This window comes from Aethalodelphis obliquidens, unplaced genomic scaffold (assembly GCF_003676395.1).
Source record: "Aethalodelphis obliquidens isolate GAN/ISIS:26980383/991018 unplaced genomic scaffold, ASM367639v1 scaffold113, whole genome shotgun sequence".
NCBI lineage: Eukaryota > Metazoa > Chordata > Mammalia > Artiodactyla > Delphinidae > Aethalodelphis > Aethalodelphis obliquidens.
Window position 1 is genome coordinate 1,378,769 of NW_020838057.1, and position 19,149 is coordinate 1,397,917.

At 42.6% G+C, this 19,149-nt stretch overlaps 1 protein-coding gene across 1 annotated transcript; it reads left to right on the forward strand.

Moving 5' to 3' along the window:
• Positions 1 to 2,365: 2,365 nt before the first annotated feature.
• LOC113615143 (zinc finger protein 883-like) lies at positions 2,366 to 18,018 on the forward strand. Its single transcript, XM_027097215.1, has 5 exons — positions 2,366 to 2,428; positions 7,599 to 8,024; positions 10,885 to 10,923; positions 12,161 to 12,287; positions 13,564 to 18,018. The coding sequence occupies exons 1-5, from the start codon at positions 2,366 to 2,368 to the stop codon at positions 14,892 to 14,894; spliced, it is 1,986 nt and encodes a 661-aa protein (XP_026953016.1). The 3' UTR covers positions 14,895 to 18,018.
• The last annotated feature ends 1,131 nt before the right edge of the window (positions 18,019 to 19,149 follow it).

Below are 19,149 nucleotides of genomic sequence, written 5' to 3' on the forward strand. Positions count from 1 at the left end.
CTTTCTAGCGGTTGAATTATAGGTAAAACCAGTAAAATAAAACACACATCCAAGTTAAATTCACGGTAAAGGAGAAGGATCCTCCTTGTCCGATCTTATAAATGTTTGTGTGAAGCTGTTTTTTATGTTTTTACAGAGTAAAGTGCCAGGGATTTTAACAGGTGAGTCTAGATGTATACATGCAGGTCTCGTGTTCGTATGGGTTTCACAGTTGCCACCATGGACTTACTCCCTTGTGCTGGCATTGGATATGAGTACTTGAAATTTGTCCTGAGATTTTTTTTCCTTTGAGGCTAGTTTTCAAGCTACACAAGATAATCAGTATTAACTGAAATAATGTGAAAAAATGTGCCATACAGGGGCTTCCCTGGTGGTTCAGTGGTTAAGAATCTGCCTGCCAATGCAGGGGACACGGGTTTAAGCCCTGGTCCAGGAGGATCCCACACGCTGCAGAGTGACTAAGCCCATGTGCCACAGCTACTGAGCCTGCGGTGTAGAGCCCGAGAGCCACAACTACTGAGCCCATGTGCTTAGAGCCTGTGCTCCACAACAAGAGAAACCACCGCAATGAGAATCCTGCACACCGCAACAAAGAGTAGCCCCCGCTCGCCACAACTAGAGAAAGCCCACACGCAGCGACGAAGACCCAATGCAGGCAAAAAGAAATTTAAAAAATAAATGTGCCATACAGAAAAATATAAAATGATCATTTTTCTCACTCGGGGCCTTCTTCAGAGCCCTTTCTTTTTTTTTTTGGCTGCGCTGGGTGTTCATTGTGGCGCACGGGCTTCTCTAGTTGTGGCGTGTGGACTTAGTTGTCCCGCTGCATGTGGGCTCTTAGTTCCCCCACCAGGGATCAAACCTGTATTGGAAGGCAGATTCTTAGCCACTGGACCACCAGGAAAGTCCCTTCAGAGCCTTTTTTTTTTTTTTTTTTGGTGGGTTTGGGTCTTCGTTGCTGCATGTGGGTTTTCTCTAGTTGTGGCACATGGGCTCAGTAGTTGTGGCTCGTGGGCTCTAGAGCACAGGCTCAGTAGTTGTAGCACACAGGCTTAGCTGCTCCGTGGCGTGTGGGATCTTCCCAGACCAGGGCTCAAACCTGTGTCCCCTGCACTGGCAGGCGGATTCTTAACCACTGCACCACCAGGGAAGCCCGTCATTTGTTTTGAATCTCAAAATTTCCCAGATTTGAGTCCATGGGAGTTCCTTTATGCTGGTTTGTCCCATTTTCATGTCACCATCACATTTTGTGCACTTAGCTCTGATACAAAAGATATTACAGTTTCATCCTGCAAATTTCCTTTCTCTGCCAGGAATCAGTCTTTTCTCTAAGGAGATTTTCTTTTTGGTAGAGAAAGGTATTGAGAAATCAAGAACTGTGTCTTGGATGTGCTCAAGGACATAGGTGAACCGTTGCTTCCGGGCCTTCTTTGACTACACTGCATTTAGGTTCACAAACACTACCCATGCCATGGCAAGATACAAGCCATTAACTAAAGTTCAGGAAGTGTTTCAAACTTTTTCAATGTAAAGTTTATTTCAGGGGAATACACGAACATCAACTGTACAATTTGATGACTGATAAATGCATTTATACATGAAAAAACTTCCCAGTCTAGGTATAGAACAATTCTGTGATGCCGAAAAATGCCCACTTGCCTGATTCCGTGAGTCTCTGAGAGTCATTCACTTTCTGATTTTTTTCAATGTAGTTGTTTTGCCTATTCTTTCATTGGTATCTAAATTTAGCCCATACTGGGGAATTCCCTGACAGTCCAGTGGTTTGGACTGGGTGCTCTCACTGCCAAGGGCCTGGGTTCAATCCCTGGTCGGGGAACTAAGATCCCACAAGTTCTGCAGAGTGGAAAAAAAAATTTAGCCTGTACTAGTTTTATGAAATAGAAGTATTTTATTTGAAATGTTAAATATATTTATAAGTTTTAATTAAGGTTTTTATTGATATTTTTCCTGGGCTTTTTAATTAATTGCCCAGGCATAACAAAATTATACATACCATCTAGTCAGTTCATGTCTGTCCTTGTGTACACATAATTTGGTCTCCTTATTCAGGAACATGGTTTGCACCTTCATCCTACAGCGTTAGGCATCTCTTCCTGTGGGCCTTGCACTAAAGGATTCTATTTTGGGTTTTCCTCACAGCCTCCCCATGAAGCAGGTGCCTGAAAGGCATCATTTTCCATAAAAGGAAATCGAGGCTCAGGGAGATAAATGTACTTGCTGAAAGGCAGGGAACTGATGAGCAGCTGAACCAAGCTAGAGACACAGTTTGGCTGTACCTGGGGTTTGTGCTGTATAACCACAAAACTATGCCACATGGCTCCAGAATGGGCCAAGGTCTGGCACGATGGTGACCATGATGATGATGGGGATGGTGATGACAATGACGTTGATGATGGCAGCTGGGATTGTAACCATCAACAGACCCATTCATTAGGGAGCACAAGGTGCTGCCCTATGCACTTTTCATACATTAACCAATAGACCCTCCTACAGCCCTGAGCAGCAGCTACAACATTATCCTATTTTACCAAGGAGGAAATTGACACACAAACAGCTCATTGACTAGCACAGGGTCACACAGGGCATAAGCAGTGAAGCTGGAATTTGACGCATCAGTCGGCCTCCAGAACTGGACTCTTGGGTGCTACACAAAGGAGGAAAGGACATGCAGCAGGAAGGGGAAAGTGGAGGTGAGGGGTTAGTGGGATAGGGAGAATTTAATGGGATAACAGAGGGAGCCTATGGGGGACGGTGATTTGGTGATTCCCAGATGTTAGCATTTCATGAATCACTAAAAAATTTTTTTTGACTAGAAAGCTCACACAGATTTGGTAAAAAAGGACATTTCACACCCACATTTCAAAAAATAAAGGACTTTTACCTGGAAAGAAGGCAGAGGATAGCATCTCACAATGGAGGGGCATCTTCTAATGTAAGTTGAGCTTAATGAGAGACTTAATGTATTAGCTGTATTTTCATGACTTTGAGAGCACAGGGGTGCCAGAATTAAACGTGTGGTAATCGACAGTGCCTGGAACAGGCCTGACATGTGGTCAGTGTCAGTGGACATTAGTGATAGCCATTGATACCAGTGCTTTCAATTTAAATGGATGTACTTTTTATCTAACTTAAGTAGATTTATTCCAGGAGGGAAACATGCATTACTCTGGTAAATTGGAAAACCAGTTTGATTGGCTACAAATGGAGACTTGCCCTCAAAACACAACAATGAAATTGAAATAATGAAATCAAGTCCCAGGGAGCTCATGCTGCCTCCTGAAGCCTGTGAGTATAAAATTGTTCTCTCATAAAAAAGGGAAATTATTCACAGTCAGAAAAGTATCAATAACAAAGCACGAATGGAGACTTCCTTTCGAAAACTTTAAGGCAGAAAAAAGGGAAAACGTTCGTCTTCTCAGGGTGTCCATCATGGCATGTGAAGAGGGTAATTATAATCCAGGCAAACAATCAGAAATATAATACATGTTAGCAGGAAGAAAAAAAAATCCAATTGACCGTGCCTCCACTGCCGGGGGCCCGGTTCGATCCCTGGTCAGGGAGGTAAGATCCCCAAACCACATGGTGTGGCCACAACAAACATACAAACAAAATCTAATTGAATAGTAACATACAAGGATAAGTAGACAATGTTAAAATAGCTTTTACAAATATCCTACATTTGTTCTTGGAAGTCTGCAAAAGAAAGATCTTGATAAAGGTAATCCATGTACATCAGTCTGAGCAATCAACATTTTATTTTATTTTTTCATATTTATTTATTTTCATATTTATATATTTATTTTAAGTCCCCCCCCCCACCGTTTTTTATGTCAGTGGGGGAAAATTCACTAAAAAAGATGACTTAGGACTTGTTTTTGGTTAAGGGTAAGGATTATTTAAAAACCAAAAGGTGGGACTTCGCTGGTGGCACAGTGGTTAAGAATCCACCTGCCAATGCAGGGGACACAGGTTCGATCCCCGGGAAGATCCTACATGCCGTGTAGCAACTAAGCCTGTGTGCCACAACTACTGAGCCTGCACTCTAAGGCCCGGGAGCCACAACTACTCAGCCCTCGCACCTCCAGCCCGTGCTCCGCAACAAAAGAAGCCACTGCAATGAGAAGCCCGCGCGCCTCAAGGAAGAGTAGCCCCTGTTCTCCACAGCTAGAAATAGCCTGCGCACAGCAACAAAGACCCAATGCGACCAAAAATAAATTAATTTATAAAAATAAACAAAAATAAATAAATAAAAACACAAAGGTCATCAACCAAAGAAAATAAATTAATTGAAGCTTAATCAAAATTAAAACTTTCCTTTTCAAGAGATAGTTAAGAAAGTAAGAACTCAAGTCACAACCTAGAGAAAGATAGTTGTAAGAACTATCTCTGAAAAATGACTGTGCTTCTCAATATGTAAATGGTCCTTATAACAATAACGAAAAATAACACAATTCAAAATATTCGCAAAACTTCTCAAGGCATGTGTCACCAAAGAAGTATAAATGGTAAATAAGAAAATGAAAATATGCTTCTCCTTATTACTCAGCATTGTAAACACATTTTAAAGCCACAGTGAGGGACTACTACACACTCATTGGAATGACTAAAATTCAAGCACTGACAATTTCAAGTTAATGAAGAGATGAAACAGCTACAACTCATATATTTCTTGAGGGAATACAAATTGATAAATAACTTTAGAAAATACTGTTGTACTCTCTTGTAATGCTATACATACACATATCATACGACACGGTAATCTCAATTGTAGGTATATCCTTAAGAAAAATTAAATCTTATGACTCAGGAATACTTCGGTGGAAATATTCACAGTAACAGCAGCTTTATTCGTAAAAGCCAAAAAACAATATAACGTTTGTGATTTTACTTTTTTTTCCCCCGTCATGTGTTAAAATATCTAAACTAGTCCCAAGACAGAGTGGCTCATGCTAAGACCCAAATCTGAATGCTGAAACTTACTTCAATTTCTATTTTTTGCAGATATCTGGCTCTTTCAGGAGCGGAAATCTAAGGCCAGCCAATCAGAATATGCCTGATAAGCTTTAGTTTTTCACAACCTTGTTCCAAAACTTCCCTGTGCCCCACATAAAGAAAATTAACCTTTCTATGACGAATCAGCTATTGCCTAGTATGAATTCCTTGTTCTCAAGTATTTTTGTCTATGTAATCTGTGCATTCTGAATAGCTCTTCAGAGCTCCTCTCTATTTTCTAGACTGGATGCTTTCCAGTTCATGAGTCACTACGTAAAAGCAAACTATGTCCCAAAATTAAAGTCTGTGAAATTTTCTCTTAAGATGTATTAAGTTTCTTTTTTTTCATAATTGTATAGGTTTGCATAGTCTGAATTTTTAAAACTTATTTATTTTTGGCTGCTTTGGGTCTTCATTGCTGCAAGTGGGCTTTTCTCTAGTTGCGGCGAGCAGGAGCTACTCTTCGTTATGGTGCTCAGGCTTCTCATTGTGGTGGCTTCTCTTGTTGTGGAGCACGGGCTCTAGGCACGGGGGCTTCAGTAATTGTGGCACACGGGCTCAGTAGTTGTGGCTCCCAGGCTCTAGAGCGCAGGCTCAGTAGTTGTGGCGCATGGGCTTAGTTGCTCCGTGGCATTGAATTTTTTTAATTCAATTTTACATTCAAATCTTGAAATCTTTCTCTGCTTCTTTTTTTTTTTTTTCATGCTTTTGGTAGGTATAGCAGTGCTACTTAGAGATATCTGACATGTTTTCTTATTGATACACTGGTTTACGTAGTGCATGTATCAATAGAAAGTATTTTTTGCACAAAGGGGCAGAGGTTTAAAGTAACTGCATAACGCTAAACACTTCTGCAAAGTAATTTTAATAGATACCCAATGGCAGTTTGTGATATTTACTAATTTCTTTAGTTTTACCAACATTTGGTAATGTCAGACTTCCTTAGGCTCATCAATCTGATTCGTTTCATTTTCATTTTCCTAATGGAAAATAAGACTACTTTTTTAAAAATGTTGTTTGCTTTCATAATTCTAATCTGAAGTGACATAGAAGAATTTTGCCTTCTCAGGTTTTAAATCTTTCATTTGTAGTAATTATCGAATTTATTTATTATTTATATATTAAATCTTTAATAATTTATATGTCTTAATATCTTCCTAAGTGTTTTCTTGTCATTTCAATTTTTACGTTTTTTTAAAGAAGTCTGCTATTATCATATAGTTTGTGTACATGCTGTGGTAATTTTTATATTTGCTTTGAGAAGTCCTGTAAGGCATGCCAAATTAATAGTGTTGTGAAGTGTGAAATAAAAAGGAGTCACTTCTGTCAAGGGATTTTTAAAAAATTATATATATATATATATATTTATTTATTTATTTATTTATGGCTGCATTGAGTCTTCTTTGCTGCGCGCGGGCTTTCTCTAGTTGCGGCGAGCGGGGGCTACTCTTCGTTGTGGTGCGCGGGCTTCTCATTGTGGTGGCTTCTCTTGTTGTGGAGCACAGGCTCTAAGTGCGCAGGCTTCAGTAGTTGTGGCACGTGGGCTTCAGTAGTTGTAGCTCGCGGGCTTCAGTAGTTGTAGCTCGCGGGCTCTAGAGCGCAGGCTCAGTAGTTGTGGCGCATGGGCTTAGTTACTCAGCGGCATGTGGGATCTTCTCGGACCAGGGCTCGAACCCGCGTCCCCTGCATTGGCAGGCGGATTCTTAACCACTGCACCACCAGGGAAGTACCCTGTCAAGGGATTTTTAACATGGAGCTGGGAGGCTATTAATTAGTGGACCTCCTGCACTTCCCCATTTTGTGAAACCATGAACTTTTGATCTGGGCCTACCTGCAAATATTCCAAGGATTCTGCAAAAACACCTGCAACTTGTCACACTAATGGACTATTACTTCCCTGTAGTGATAGCCTTAGCACTCAGTCCTGTTCTGCAGAGACTAGCTTCTGCCTCCAACTCCAATTAAAATCCTTTGTAATGCAAACCTCTCTTTGTCTTTAAAAGCTCCTTACTTTTATTCCCTAGCCCACACCCCCGCCCCACCCCCACCCATCCCCAAACCCCCAACCCCCGTGAAAAATTGTCTTCCACGAAACCGGACCCTGTGCCAAAAGGGTTGGGGACCGATGGCCTAGCCCGACATCTTTTTTGTTGCTACTTAAATGTGTGCCCCGAATTGCAATTCTTTGGTCCCAAGGTAACGCGTTGTGCTTGATTATTGTCTCTCAGGTTAATTTAGGTTGACAGTATCCACTATACAGTTATGTTTTCTAATTTCATGTATTTTATTTTAGCCAATGATCAACATATTTTATTGCACATAATTCCCTTTTTTATTCCAAAATCTTATTAACTTGGTTTTTCTTATTTGAAAATACTTCCAAGGTTTTCATAAAAAACAAAAACAACAAATAAGGACTCTGGCTACTCTCAGTCTTTACACAACTGGAATGCTTTTTTTCTAATCTTGTATCAACTTTTATGTTGAGAAATGAGTTAAATCAGAATTTTAAAAAGATTAAACATACAGGGTTTGATGAGTCTGCTTTGATGTGTTGTTCTTCCCGCACGGACTTGGCCCATTAGTGCCTCGGAGTTTGGGGGAGGGTCTCCTCCGCCCCCGACTCGGTGGACCGATGGGAACTACATTACCCAGGAGATTGTGTGCGGACCGGCCTTGTTCTCCACACTAGTGATGGACCCGAACAGGGGCTCTTCCGGGATTGTGAACTAGGAGTGGGCGGGACTTCCGGCTCCTTCCTGAAGGAGGTCGTTTGGCTGCTTTTGCTGCCGTCTGAAGGACCCGAGGCTCAGGATCTCTCGGTGGAGCCGAGCTTAGAGAAACTGGAAAGAACCCGAGGGGTGCCGTCCACACTGCCCAGGAGTGAGCGGGTTGCGGAACCCACTTCCGGGATTTTCGGCCTAGGTCTCCGCCATTATCCTGCGCGTCTCCTGGCACCACCGCGCCCACAGGGTCCTATGTCAACCAACGCGGTGCAGGACCCGGCCCAGGTGACTGTTCCGCCCCCCCCCACCCGATCCTGACCCAAATCTCAAGCCCCCAGGGAGGGTCTCCTGCTCAGGGCATTGGGGTTCAGTCCCCTGCTTCCAGAACTTTAGGTGTGCGTGTGTGGTGGTCCCATTTCTGACAGGCTGTGTGACGCAGTGTGGAGCGTGTTAAAGGCTGTGGGTTTGGCCCGTGCAAAGACTTGGAGGTGCTCAAGAGCCGGGAGCATTCGGGAAACCTGGGGTTCCAGTCATTTATGCAGGGAACAGAGAATTTAGGGAGGAGTCAACAGTCTGGGCCAACTGTCAGCATTCTGGGTGCTGCGGAGGGTTGTGAATAAATCAGGAACACGGTCTGAGTTATAGTTTTAAAGTATTCCAAAGGCTGCTCAGGGGAGAACAGACTGGAACAGACTGAGTTCTGAGGGTGGAGGCAGGGAGACCTGGGAGAGCCCAGTGCATTCCACTCCAGAGAGTAAGGTGGCTTCTGGACCAGAGTGGTGCCTATGGAAGTTGTTGACCTGAAACAAATAGACTGCCCGCTATTTCTATTGCAAATATGGTTCCCCCCCTCCGCCCCTCTCCTCCTTCCCATCCTCCCCCCCAACCATCATTAGGGAATTGCAATTGGGGTGTGCAGCTATGGTGGGCTATCACTTTTATGGAGATTAAAAAAGGATGTTAGAAGGGCTGTAGCCACCAAATAGTCCATGGGTTTTTTGTTTGTTTTTTTTTTTAAAGAGTCCATGGCTTTGTTTTTCATTGGCTGAGTCCTTTCCAGGAAAGAAGGAGTCTTCATCCTTTTGGATTCCGTTATTGTTTCAGGTCAGTGAGGGCTGACCTCTTCTGGTGTGCCAACTCTAATTGAGGTTTCTGTTTACTAATTTTTTTACGAAGGAATATAAGTAATAAGATTCTTAATAATTCTTAAAGATAATTAGCAGGATTTCCTGGTGCAGTGAATGTGGCTCTGACCTAAGGACAGAGTAAAGGACAATAAGCATTTTCTTTTGGCTGAGCATCTGGAAGACTTGAGACCAGCAACTGATGTGAGAAGTCAGTTTCAGGGAGAGATTAAAAGTTGGATTCCGGACATGCTGCTTCTGAAATTCCAAAGTTGAGGTAACATAGGGGCCGGTGGAATCTGTAGTCTGGAATTGAAGGAGGAGGTCTGTGGCTCACTGATGTCCATGTGGTTACAGACTAAGTCCTGGACTCCGGCCAATTCTGAATCTCAAACTTAAGAGGGAAAGTTTGGTCACTTTTCTGGGAAAGGGGACCTGAGATGAAAGAAGTGACCTGGGGCTGGCGGGCAGTGCAGAACAGGTGAGACTTTCTGAGGCTACCTGAAGATGGGAGGGTTCTGTGGTTCCAGAGCTTTCTGGGGAAGCAAGGGTATAAGGAGTAAGGAGTCTTGCCTGGAGTGGAGATGGAGAAGGATGTGTTAGATTGTGTAGATTCACTCCTCTGAACACTTAGCCGACTGTGCATTCGAGTTTGAGCCAGCAAAAAGTGGGCAATGTTGACCAGTCATTGAAGCCCAGGCCCAGTCAAGGGCAGAGGTGCCTCAGCTCTCCCAGGAAACTACGAAGTTAAAAAGGTATAGATTTAATAAGTTAATCTTGTGTAAGCAAATAATAACTGCTTAATATATCTGTGTATAAAATAATAATAAATACATATATATATAAAATTTAGTTTTTGCCTTGGGCTCTTCACATAGACCTCTGAACCCCTTGGAATTTCCTGGGGGTTAGGACTTTTTTTCACAACGACCGCATTTTGTCACACAGGAGTTTATTACGATGAGGTGACTTAGGGCAGGGCCCCTAGGTAGACTCAGGAGGGGACTGGTCACCAGAAAAACTAAGCAATTAGAAGTTTATACTCCCCCCCAACCCCCCAACACTGGGGCCTCCCAAGGATCAGAAGGAAACTAGAGACTAGGTATAAAAACTGCTGAAGAATGAAATTCAAGGTTCCTTCAGATTGGTGAACACATTGAAATTGCAGAAGTGCTGGGAGGGTGGCATGTACTGAAAGGGCCTGGAAACACCATGGTGCCCTCTAGCGCCCCACCCCCCCAGACCTAGATATCTCTTCCATTGGGCTGTTCCTAAGTTGTATCCATTATAATAAACCAGAGAAATAAGAAAACTGTTTTCCTAACTTTTGTGGGTCCTTTTAGCAAATTATCATAACTTAGGAAAGGTTCATGGGAAATCTTGAATTTGTAGCCAAGTAGAACAGAAGTACCGTTAGCCTGGGAACCAGACATTGGAACTGGCCTCTTTAAAGAGGGCAGTCTTATGGGACTGCCTCCTTAAACCTTTAAATTCTGTCCCTAACCTCAGGTAGTGTCAGAATATGATTAAATGTCAGTCACCCAGTTGGTATCATAGAATCAGATCATTGGTGGTGGAAGAGACATCATATATTTGGTGTCAGATAGGGAATCACAGAAACCTCAAGGTATTGATTAAAAGTCACATTTATATAATGACTTGAAAGACATGTAGGAAATACCCAGTTTTCAAAAACATTTACAGAAATGTTAATCCTGTGTTCAGTAATAGCTCAGTCTTAGCATTAGATATGCACTAATGCATTTGATGTCTACACTAACATCATGAGATAGGCACCATAAATATTGCTATTATACACATAAAGACACTGAGTCTCAGGGACGTTGAGTCTTTTTGTTCAGGGCCATAGAGTTGTCAAGTTACAGCTCTGAAGACTGAGGATCCGAGGTCAGAGGTCAACCTCAGATGACTCATCTCCAGGAAAAGGAAGGGAGGAAACAGTTCAGCCTTTACATCCACACCATGATCACCTTTATCTCAGATCCTCCCTCTTTTCACAGGTTCCCATGGAAGCAGCAGCATTTATGGCCCCTGGACAGGTAAGTGGAAGAAACCCCAGTACCTACCCACACGTCATCCCTACCCCTAGTCCTGACACACAGATATAGGAGACAGTGTTGTCCTGGGATTGTGGGCCCTTAGGTCTGGGCCCTGGCACCATCTCAGGCACAGGATCATTAATCAAAGCCAGCAGTTGTATGGAGGTGTTCCCATGTGTCCAATGGAGAAGGTCAAGTGGTAACATGTCCTTGGGCACAGACTGGAGATGAGACTGAGAGGGGAGTCTTCAGGGAACTGCCAAACCCTTGACGTGGGCTGATAAAGACTGGGGGCATGAGTCATTCCTGGGATAGCAGCCTGAGGAGCTGGGCCTCTCCTGAGGGGGTGGGTCCATGACACGTTGGCCACAGAGGAGGGAAGTGATCTGACACTGGGTCTGAAGAGGCTGTTCTGCCTGCCGAGAGGAAGACTGGGGGTGAGGGTGGAGCCGGGGGCCAAGTGGAGGGCACAGTCCTGGTGAATGTCAATTGTGACTGGATCCTGGCAATGGCTCTGTAGCAGGAGAGGAGGTGAGTCTCTGAATCTCGTTTGTGGTAGACCTGATTTTCTGCTGTACAGGATGAGAGAGAGTAGTTGACATGACCCCAGGATGTTTGCCTCTAGGTGACGGTGGGGATGCCATGTCTGAGACGGGAAGTCAGAAGTAGGAGTAATGGACAGAAGGACTGTCCAGAGTTCCATGTTCCCATGCTGAGTCTGAGATATTGCTGGGGTGTCTTGTGGGAGGTCCCACAGAGGCCTGGGGAAGCACCGCGTGCTGGGTGGCATGTGGGGAACACGGTGAGGTGCTGAAGTCCTGGGGCTGAGGTGGTGGCATGGGGTGAGGTTGGGGTCACGGTCAGGCACGTGAGGGAGCTGTGGCCCTGCAGGGCTGGGCAGTGGAGAGGGAGGGAGTGTGAGCATGGACTCAGAGCCCTTGTCCCCAGGCTTTACTCCAGGGGTCTGAGCACAAGTGTCATTGTATGTGATGTGATCTATGTGATCTCAGGAGAGTTGACTCTGAGGAGAGTGGCTGGGGTTCTGTGTGGCAGCCCCAAAGCATCTGTGAGACTGCTTGTCTCCCTCTCTGTCTTAACTAAATGATGTAATGCTAGCAGGTTCCTGTGACATGAGGACCTGGTGTGTCCTCTGAGCTGGGTCACTGGGGTAGACGACCATGATCTGGGGTCCTGGTTGCAGAGGCTGCTGTGAACTCACTTGTCCCCCTCATGACAGGGCCATGTGATCTTTGAGGATGTGGCTGTGTCCTTCTCCCAGGAGGAGTGGGGTCTCCTTAACAATGCTCAGAGACTCCTGTACTGTGACGTGATGCTGGAGAACCTGTCACTTATAGCCTCCCTGGGTAAGGACCCCTGTTCCCACACCATCGCCCCATACGGGACTCTGCCCTTCTTTTTGCATGGCTCACTCCATCCTTCCGAGCCTGGACCTTGGACACTGCTTACTTCCCTGATTTCCTGTCACTTGATCTGTGTTCCCCCACCCTGTGTGTTGTTCAGCCCTATACCATAGATGTTGAAGCCTTTCACAGAAGGCTTTGGTCTCAGAGGCTTGAAGCCTGCCTGACTGATACCGCTTAGCTTTGCCACCAGTTGTTGTGTTGACTGTTCAGATGTGTGCAAGATCCGTGTCACATGTTCTAACCTTTTTTTGTGCACTGCCTGTGTCAGAAATTACAGACACTTACATGGTCACCACTTGTGGTCAACCCTAGATTATGTTTGCAAGACTCCTTAAGGTTCTTCTAGTGATACATCTTTTTCCTGAAGCCTGTCATTGGTTGGTTCACTCTGGGCCAGTGTCTTTCTCCTAGTGGCCCTATTTTCCTCTGAGGACTTTGATCTGGTAGTGTTCATAGTCACCCAGCCTGAGCTGAGGGATGGAGGCAACCCTGGGTGCCTGGCAAGGTAGGGCCCTGTCTAGTCATAGGACGAGTGTTAATTGCATCCTGGGCCTGGTGAGTAGGAGCTGTAGGAAGGCGTGATACATTGATGAGTTCTAATCCTACAGGGAAATGTCCTTTCTCCACGACTGTTTTAGTCTTAAACTCATCATGGCTGTACCTCATTCTATCGTTCTTCCCCATTTTGACACTTTGCCCCTTTTATGTATCTACTGTGGGTTCTTTCTCCTGGCTCTTTCTATCTCAATGTCATCCACATTTCTCCTTTTCCTCTCACTCTGCAATGTTGTCTAATAGTCTCTTCTTAATGTATCTTGGGAGGTGAAAGTACTTATATAGTCCTTGAACTCTTGGTAGTCAGGTGTGAATGCCTTTTCCTGGAGTGGGACACACATTCTACCCAATACACTTGTCACCACCAAAATATTCTGCTGAACACCGTTGGCCAAGGAGTGGGTTGTTCCAGGCCTCTACTCCTAGCACAGTGCCATATCCTGGTGTCCTGTGTTCTTGCTGTTTATAAGATCTCTCCCTATTCTGTGACCATCAGAGGTCTAGTACTCACAGTAGCCCCTTCTTCTACCTGTCTCCCTCCCTTGTTTGAATCCTGCACAATGGACTTCTTCTCTGATGTGTCATACAAAAGCTATAATGGGCTCCTGTCCCACAAAAGTCTCCATGCACTTTATCAGGTTTTTTTTTGTTTTCCTTTCAGGTTGTTGGCATGGAGTAGAAGCTGAGGAGGCCGTTTCTGAACAATGTGTTTCTGTAGAACAAGTGACGGAAAACAGGAATCCAAAGCTGGAGCCATCTATCCTGAAGACTCTTACTTCTGTTACGAGTGTCCTGGTGGAGAAAGATGTTTTGTACTTGGCTGACAATATGTTCACGTGCGGAGAGGTTGAGAAGGCTTTCCTAGGCAGCTTGGGCTTTCCCCAGCACCAGCCCTCCCATGATGGAGAGCATCCACATAGAAGCAGGCAGAGCAGGGAGGTCTCTCACCCTGGGCAAGGGCATCACAAGTGCAGCGAATGTGGTAAAGCCTTCAGTAAAAAGTTTAAATTCATGGAGCACCTGAGAGTTCACACTGGAGAAAAACCTTATGAGTGCAGTGACTGCGGGAAGTTCTTTAGACACAGCTCCAGTCTTATTCATCATCGGAAAGTTCACACAGGAGAAAGGCCTTATGAATGCTGTAATTGTGGGAAAGTCTTTGCCCACAAATATAAACTTTTTGAGCACCAGAGAATCCACACTGGAAAAAGACCATATGAGTGTAATGAATGTGGGAAAGCCTTCCTTCGCAAGGATTCACTTGTTCAGCACCAAAAAATCCACACTGGAGAAAATCCTCATAAGTGCGGTGAATGTGGAAAGTGCTTCCTGTACAAAAATAACCTTCTTGTGCACCAGAGGATCCACAGTGGAGAAAGGCCTTATGGGTGTAGCAAATGTGGAAAGTCCTTTGTCTTCAAAAAAAGGCTTCTTTATCACCAGCGAATCCACACTGGAGAAAGGCCTTACATGTGCAGTGAATGTGGGAAAGCCTATGTCTACAAAGGAAGTCTTATTGTGCATAAGAGAATTCACACTTTAGAGAAGGCTTATGGGTGTAACAAATGTGGGAAATTCTTTACAAGCAGTTTTGCCCTCAATAGACATGAGAATGTTCACACTGCACAAAGGTGTTATGAGTGCAGCGAATGTGGGAAAGCTCTCAACAGCAAAGTTAAACTTGCTGAGCACCAGAGAATCCATACTGGAGAAAGACCCTATAAGTGTAATGAATGTGAGAAAGCCTTCATGCGCAAGTATACACTTGTTCAGCACCAAAAAGTCCACACTGGAGTAAAGCCTTTTAAATGCAGTGAATGTGGGAAGCCCTTCACTTACAAAACAAGTCTTGTTGTCCACCAGAGAATCCACACTGGAGAAAGGCCTTATATGTGCAGTGAATGTGGGGAAGTCTTTGTCTACAGAAGAAGTCTTGTTGTCCATCAGAGAATCCACACTAGAGAAAAGCCTTATGAATGTAGTTCTTTGTAAGCAGCTCCAAGCTCACAAAAAACAAAGTTCACACTGGGGCAATGCCTTCTGGACTTATGCTTTCCTTCACTTGAGTTAATATCTAGCAGCACAACTCCTATGTAGTAGAGTAGGTGAATGTATACCTTATATGTGGCCAGTCAAACTTTTCTAAAATGGGAGTACCTTTTTATAGTCTCACGAGAAGCAGCAGAACATGAGTTCCTGTTTTTTACATTTTTACCAACACTTGGTATGTTCAGGCTTTCTAATTTCAGTGATGTCATAGGTGTATCTAGTGATTTTAACTAACATTTCCCTATTGACACAATGTGAGTGGTTTTCCATGTGTTAATTTCCAACCATATTTCTTTTTTTCTTTTTAGTTTTTATTGGAGTATAGTTAATTTACAATGCTGTGTTTCAGGTGTACAGCAAAGTGAATCAGACAGCCATATTTCTTTTTGAAATTTCTGTTCATATAATTTTGTCATCTTAATTACTGAGTTTTGATGTTTCTTCATGGATTATTGATTAAGGTCCTCTAATGGAAATATTTACCAATATTCTTCCAGACTTGTTCTTCTCATTTTAGTCACTTTTCCAGAGAAAGACTTTATTTTTTTGGGGGGGGGGGTGGTTTTGGACATGCTGTGGCATGCAGGATCTTACTTCCCCAACCAGGGATTGAACCTGTGCCCCCTGCCGGGGAAGCACAGAGTCCTAATCACTGGATCTCCAGGGAATTCCTCAGTATGAAGCTCAGAATCCACTTTTCAATTTGTGCATCACAAAAACATCCTACTAGAATTTTGACTGGGATTGCATTTAATCTTCAATTTAGAAAGAAATACTGAGTGTCCCAATCTATAAACTTGATAGATCTCCTTTTATTTAGATCTTGCTTAATTTTTATTAGCAGTCTTTTTTAGTTTTCTGTTTGTAGGTCTTACACATCTTCAGGTATTTTCTACATCTTATTGTGAAAGGGAATTTTAAAAAATCTTCAATTTATGAATTGTTCATACCTATTACACTTAGAGAGATATAAAACTAAGGACAGAAGTGATCTTTCTTTTTTTGGGGGGGGGGGGGCAACGTGTGGGACCTCAGTTCCCTGGCCAGGAATTGAACCTGGGCCATGGCAGCAAAAGACCGGAATCCTAACCACTAGGCCACCACGGAACTCCCTAGTAGTGATCCTTCTTAATCTTATAAATAACATCTACAAAGAGCTATTAGAAATACTATCCCTTTGAACCATTATTAAAGTATTCCCATTAGAATAAAAGGAGGACAGCTGCTCTTTGTTCTCTTATTCAGTATCATCCTGGAGTTCCAATTTCATTCAATACAACAACAAAAATATACGGCAAAATAATGAATATTTAGCAATTGGAAAGGAAGAAATAAACCACCTAAAATATGTCCACAGTTTTCATCTTCACTATGAGTCCAAATATGGACACTCAGTTTAGTGTCTGGACCCATCATAAACTCCTAATTTTTTCGTCACCTATTTGCTGCCCTTCTTACTTTCTTAGAACCCATTACCTTCTATTACACTATGCAACTTAATATCATAGATGAACTGCTTATTGTATATTTCTATCAAATACAGACTAAGTTCCAGTAGGGGAATATGTATTTACATGTTGTACACTGATATATTTCATATTCCTAGAAACATGTCTGAAACACCTATGGTACATATTGATGTCTTGAAATACATAACAAAATGACAACGCTCATTTAACATTCAATTGCACAACTGTGGGTATACTTTCTAACTCTCCTTACCCTGCCTTTCTCCTCACCCTGCCTTTTCCTTCAGTTTCGCTACCCTCAAAATGCTCTGAGTTATGGGACAAATCATATTTTGCAAAAAGCCTTTAAATCAACTAAAAAGTCCCAATAGTTATTTTATTGGCTTCCTTCTCTTATTAGATCTCAGAGGAGTTTTTTTTCTCACATTCCATTGGGAGTTTGATTGTTTATTTCAAAAACAGGTTTTCCGCCATCAATTTCTGCCACTCCCGATGCATATCTATCTTTTTTTTTTTTTTTTTTGGCTGTGCGACATGCAGGATATTATTTCCCCAACCAGGGATTGAACCCACTCTCCTTGCAGTGGAAACGCGGAGTTTTCACCCCTGGATCACCAGGGAAATCCTGATATCTATCTCATTAAGCACTTTTAATAGCTCTTGGTAGTTACACAGTCCCAAATGTTTTTCAGAGTTTGTCTCCTCTCTGTCTGCAGACACTGTCAGTGCACTTACAGGTGATGTGGTAATCACCTCCAAGAGCAGATGACATCGTTGGGTTCTAAACATTTATCTCGGGCTTTTGTGTCCCCATTGCAGACTCTCAGTTTCTGCCACGGCAGTCCTTGTTACAGGAGCAAATACACATTTGGTAAGTATCTCTTCAGGTATCTGATTCTTAGAAAACATTTATGTCAGGAAACCCAACAATAACTATTCTTAAAATAAATTTCACTTCCTGAGGTCAGGACAGTAAAAAAGGAACCACCTTAAGGTTATATATATAGATACATAGATATAGACAGACAAGAACAAAGCCATAAAATCAGGAAAGGCATTTGCTGAGGAAACCAGAGGAATGTTGCCCCTCATCAACGTACATCAGGAGTGCCTGACACTTCACCTTTCTCCTCAGTTGCATTGTTTTGAAACTTGTCTCACTGGCTTCTCACTAAACACACTGACCATAAACAGGGTTCACTGTAGAGGCTTCAAGATAAGGTAGGTTGTGAGTAATAAGATGAAGAAGATGAGTTCCTACTCTGAGTAGAGGCCTAGTGTCTGTGTGGTATCTGCTGATGAGGGGCATGTTGTGTCATGGAGACTTTAATGATGTGTCTCTAAATTTTTATCCTTGGCAGAAGGCTGTTCATTGCATCTCAAGTACTTAGATGTCCTCTTTATCAGTAATCGCCACTCTCTACCCTCCTAGGGCCTTGGCTTCCATTCCTCACCTATAAAAATGGATCCATTCTTCTGTCATCTATCTATCGTCTACCTCTATATCCTCTTTACTTTATTGTGATTTCATCTCAAAGACATAATTTTTTTAAAAGATTTTCTTGGTTTGATGTGGACCATTTTTAAAGTCTTTATTGAATTTGTTACAATATTGCTTCTGTTTTTGTTTTGGTTTTTTGGCACAAGGCATGTGGGATCTTAGCTCCCTGACCAGGGATCGAACCCTCACCCACTGCATTGGAAAGTGAAGTCTTAACCACTCTGCCGCCAGGGAAGTCCCCATTTATAATTTTTTTAGAGAGAAAAAAATTGGACCATACACCGTCTTAGAAGAATTGAATCATCCTACACTCAGTGAGAACAGGGCATTTAAATTAGACCCTTCCTGTGACTTCACAGAACCTCTATGATAAGGGGAAGTTATCAATCATTATTGTCTGTGACTCACTGGAGGTCATTACGAGTAGATTGACCCATGACCTCAACAATGTCATGGTTGTCAGACTCTCAGGTTAATGCAAACTTCCAAATTCCCACGATAAATTCTGTTGACATATGTTTTTGTTATTTAACTTCACCTTGTGGTTCCTCTCAGTATTCCTGGTTACTTCCCTTGTCAATTTTCTTATTCTGCTTAATTTTCTAATTCTGTAACCTATTTTCATTATACTTGTGGAATTTTTTTTACTTTAAGAATTATGACTAACAGAACATAGTCAAATTTGGGAAATTTCATATAATATCTAGAATATTTATATCAAAGACATTTACCCATACATTATAACCTGGGAGGGTTTATCACCACTCATTTGGCAATGCTTCCCATGTAATTTCACATAGCAAATAATCCTAATTAGCTTAATATCTCTGGCTCTGAGATTCTTCAGGGGCCCACTAGAGGTCAGAAGAAACTGAATTAGAATTTGATCCTTGGGAATTTTGTCAAAAATATCAAAAAGGTTTTAAAACAGTTGACTAAGAAGTATCATAAGTCACTGTCAAACATGTTTAATTATGCACTTTACCAAAGTGACAATAAAAGATTTCAAAGGCAAATACAGGAAGTTATAATAGATTACTTAAAAGATAAGCTTTACAATCTGCTATCAATAGCTGATATATATATATATTTGTCTTTATTGAATTTGTTACAATATTGCTTCTTTTTTTTATGCTTTTGTTTTTTGGCCATGAGGCATGTAGGATCTTAGCTCCCCAACCAGGGATTGAACCCTCACCCTCTGCTTTGGAAGGCAGAGTTTTAACCA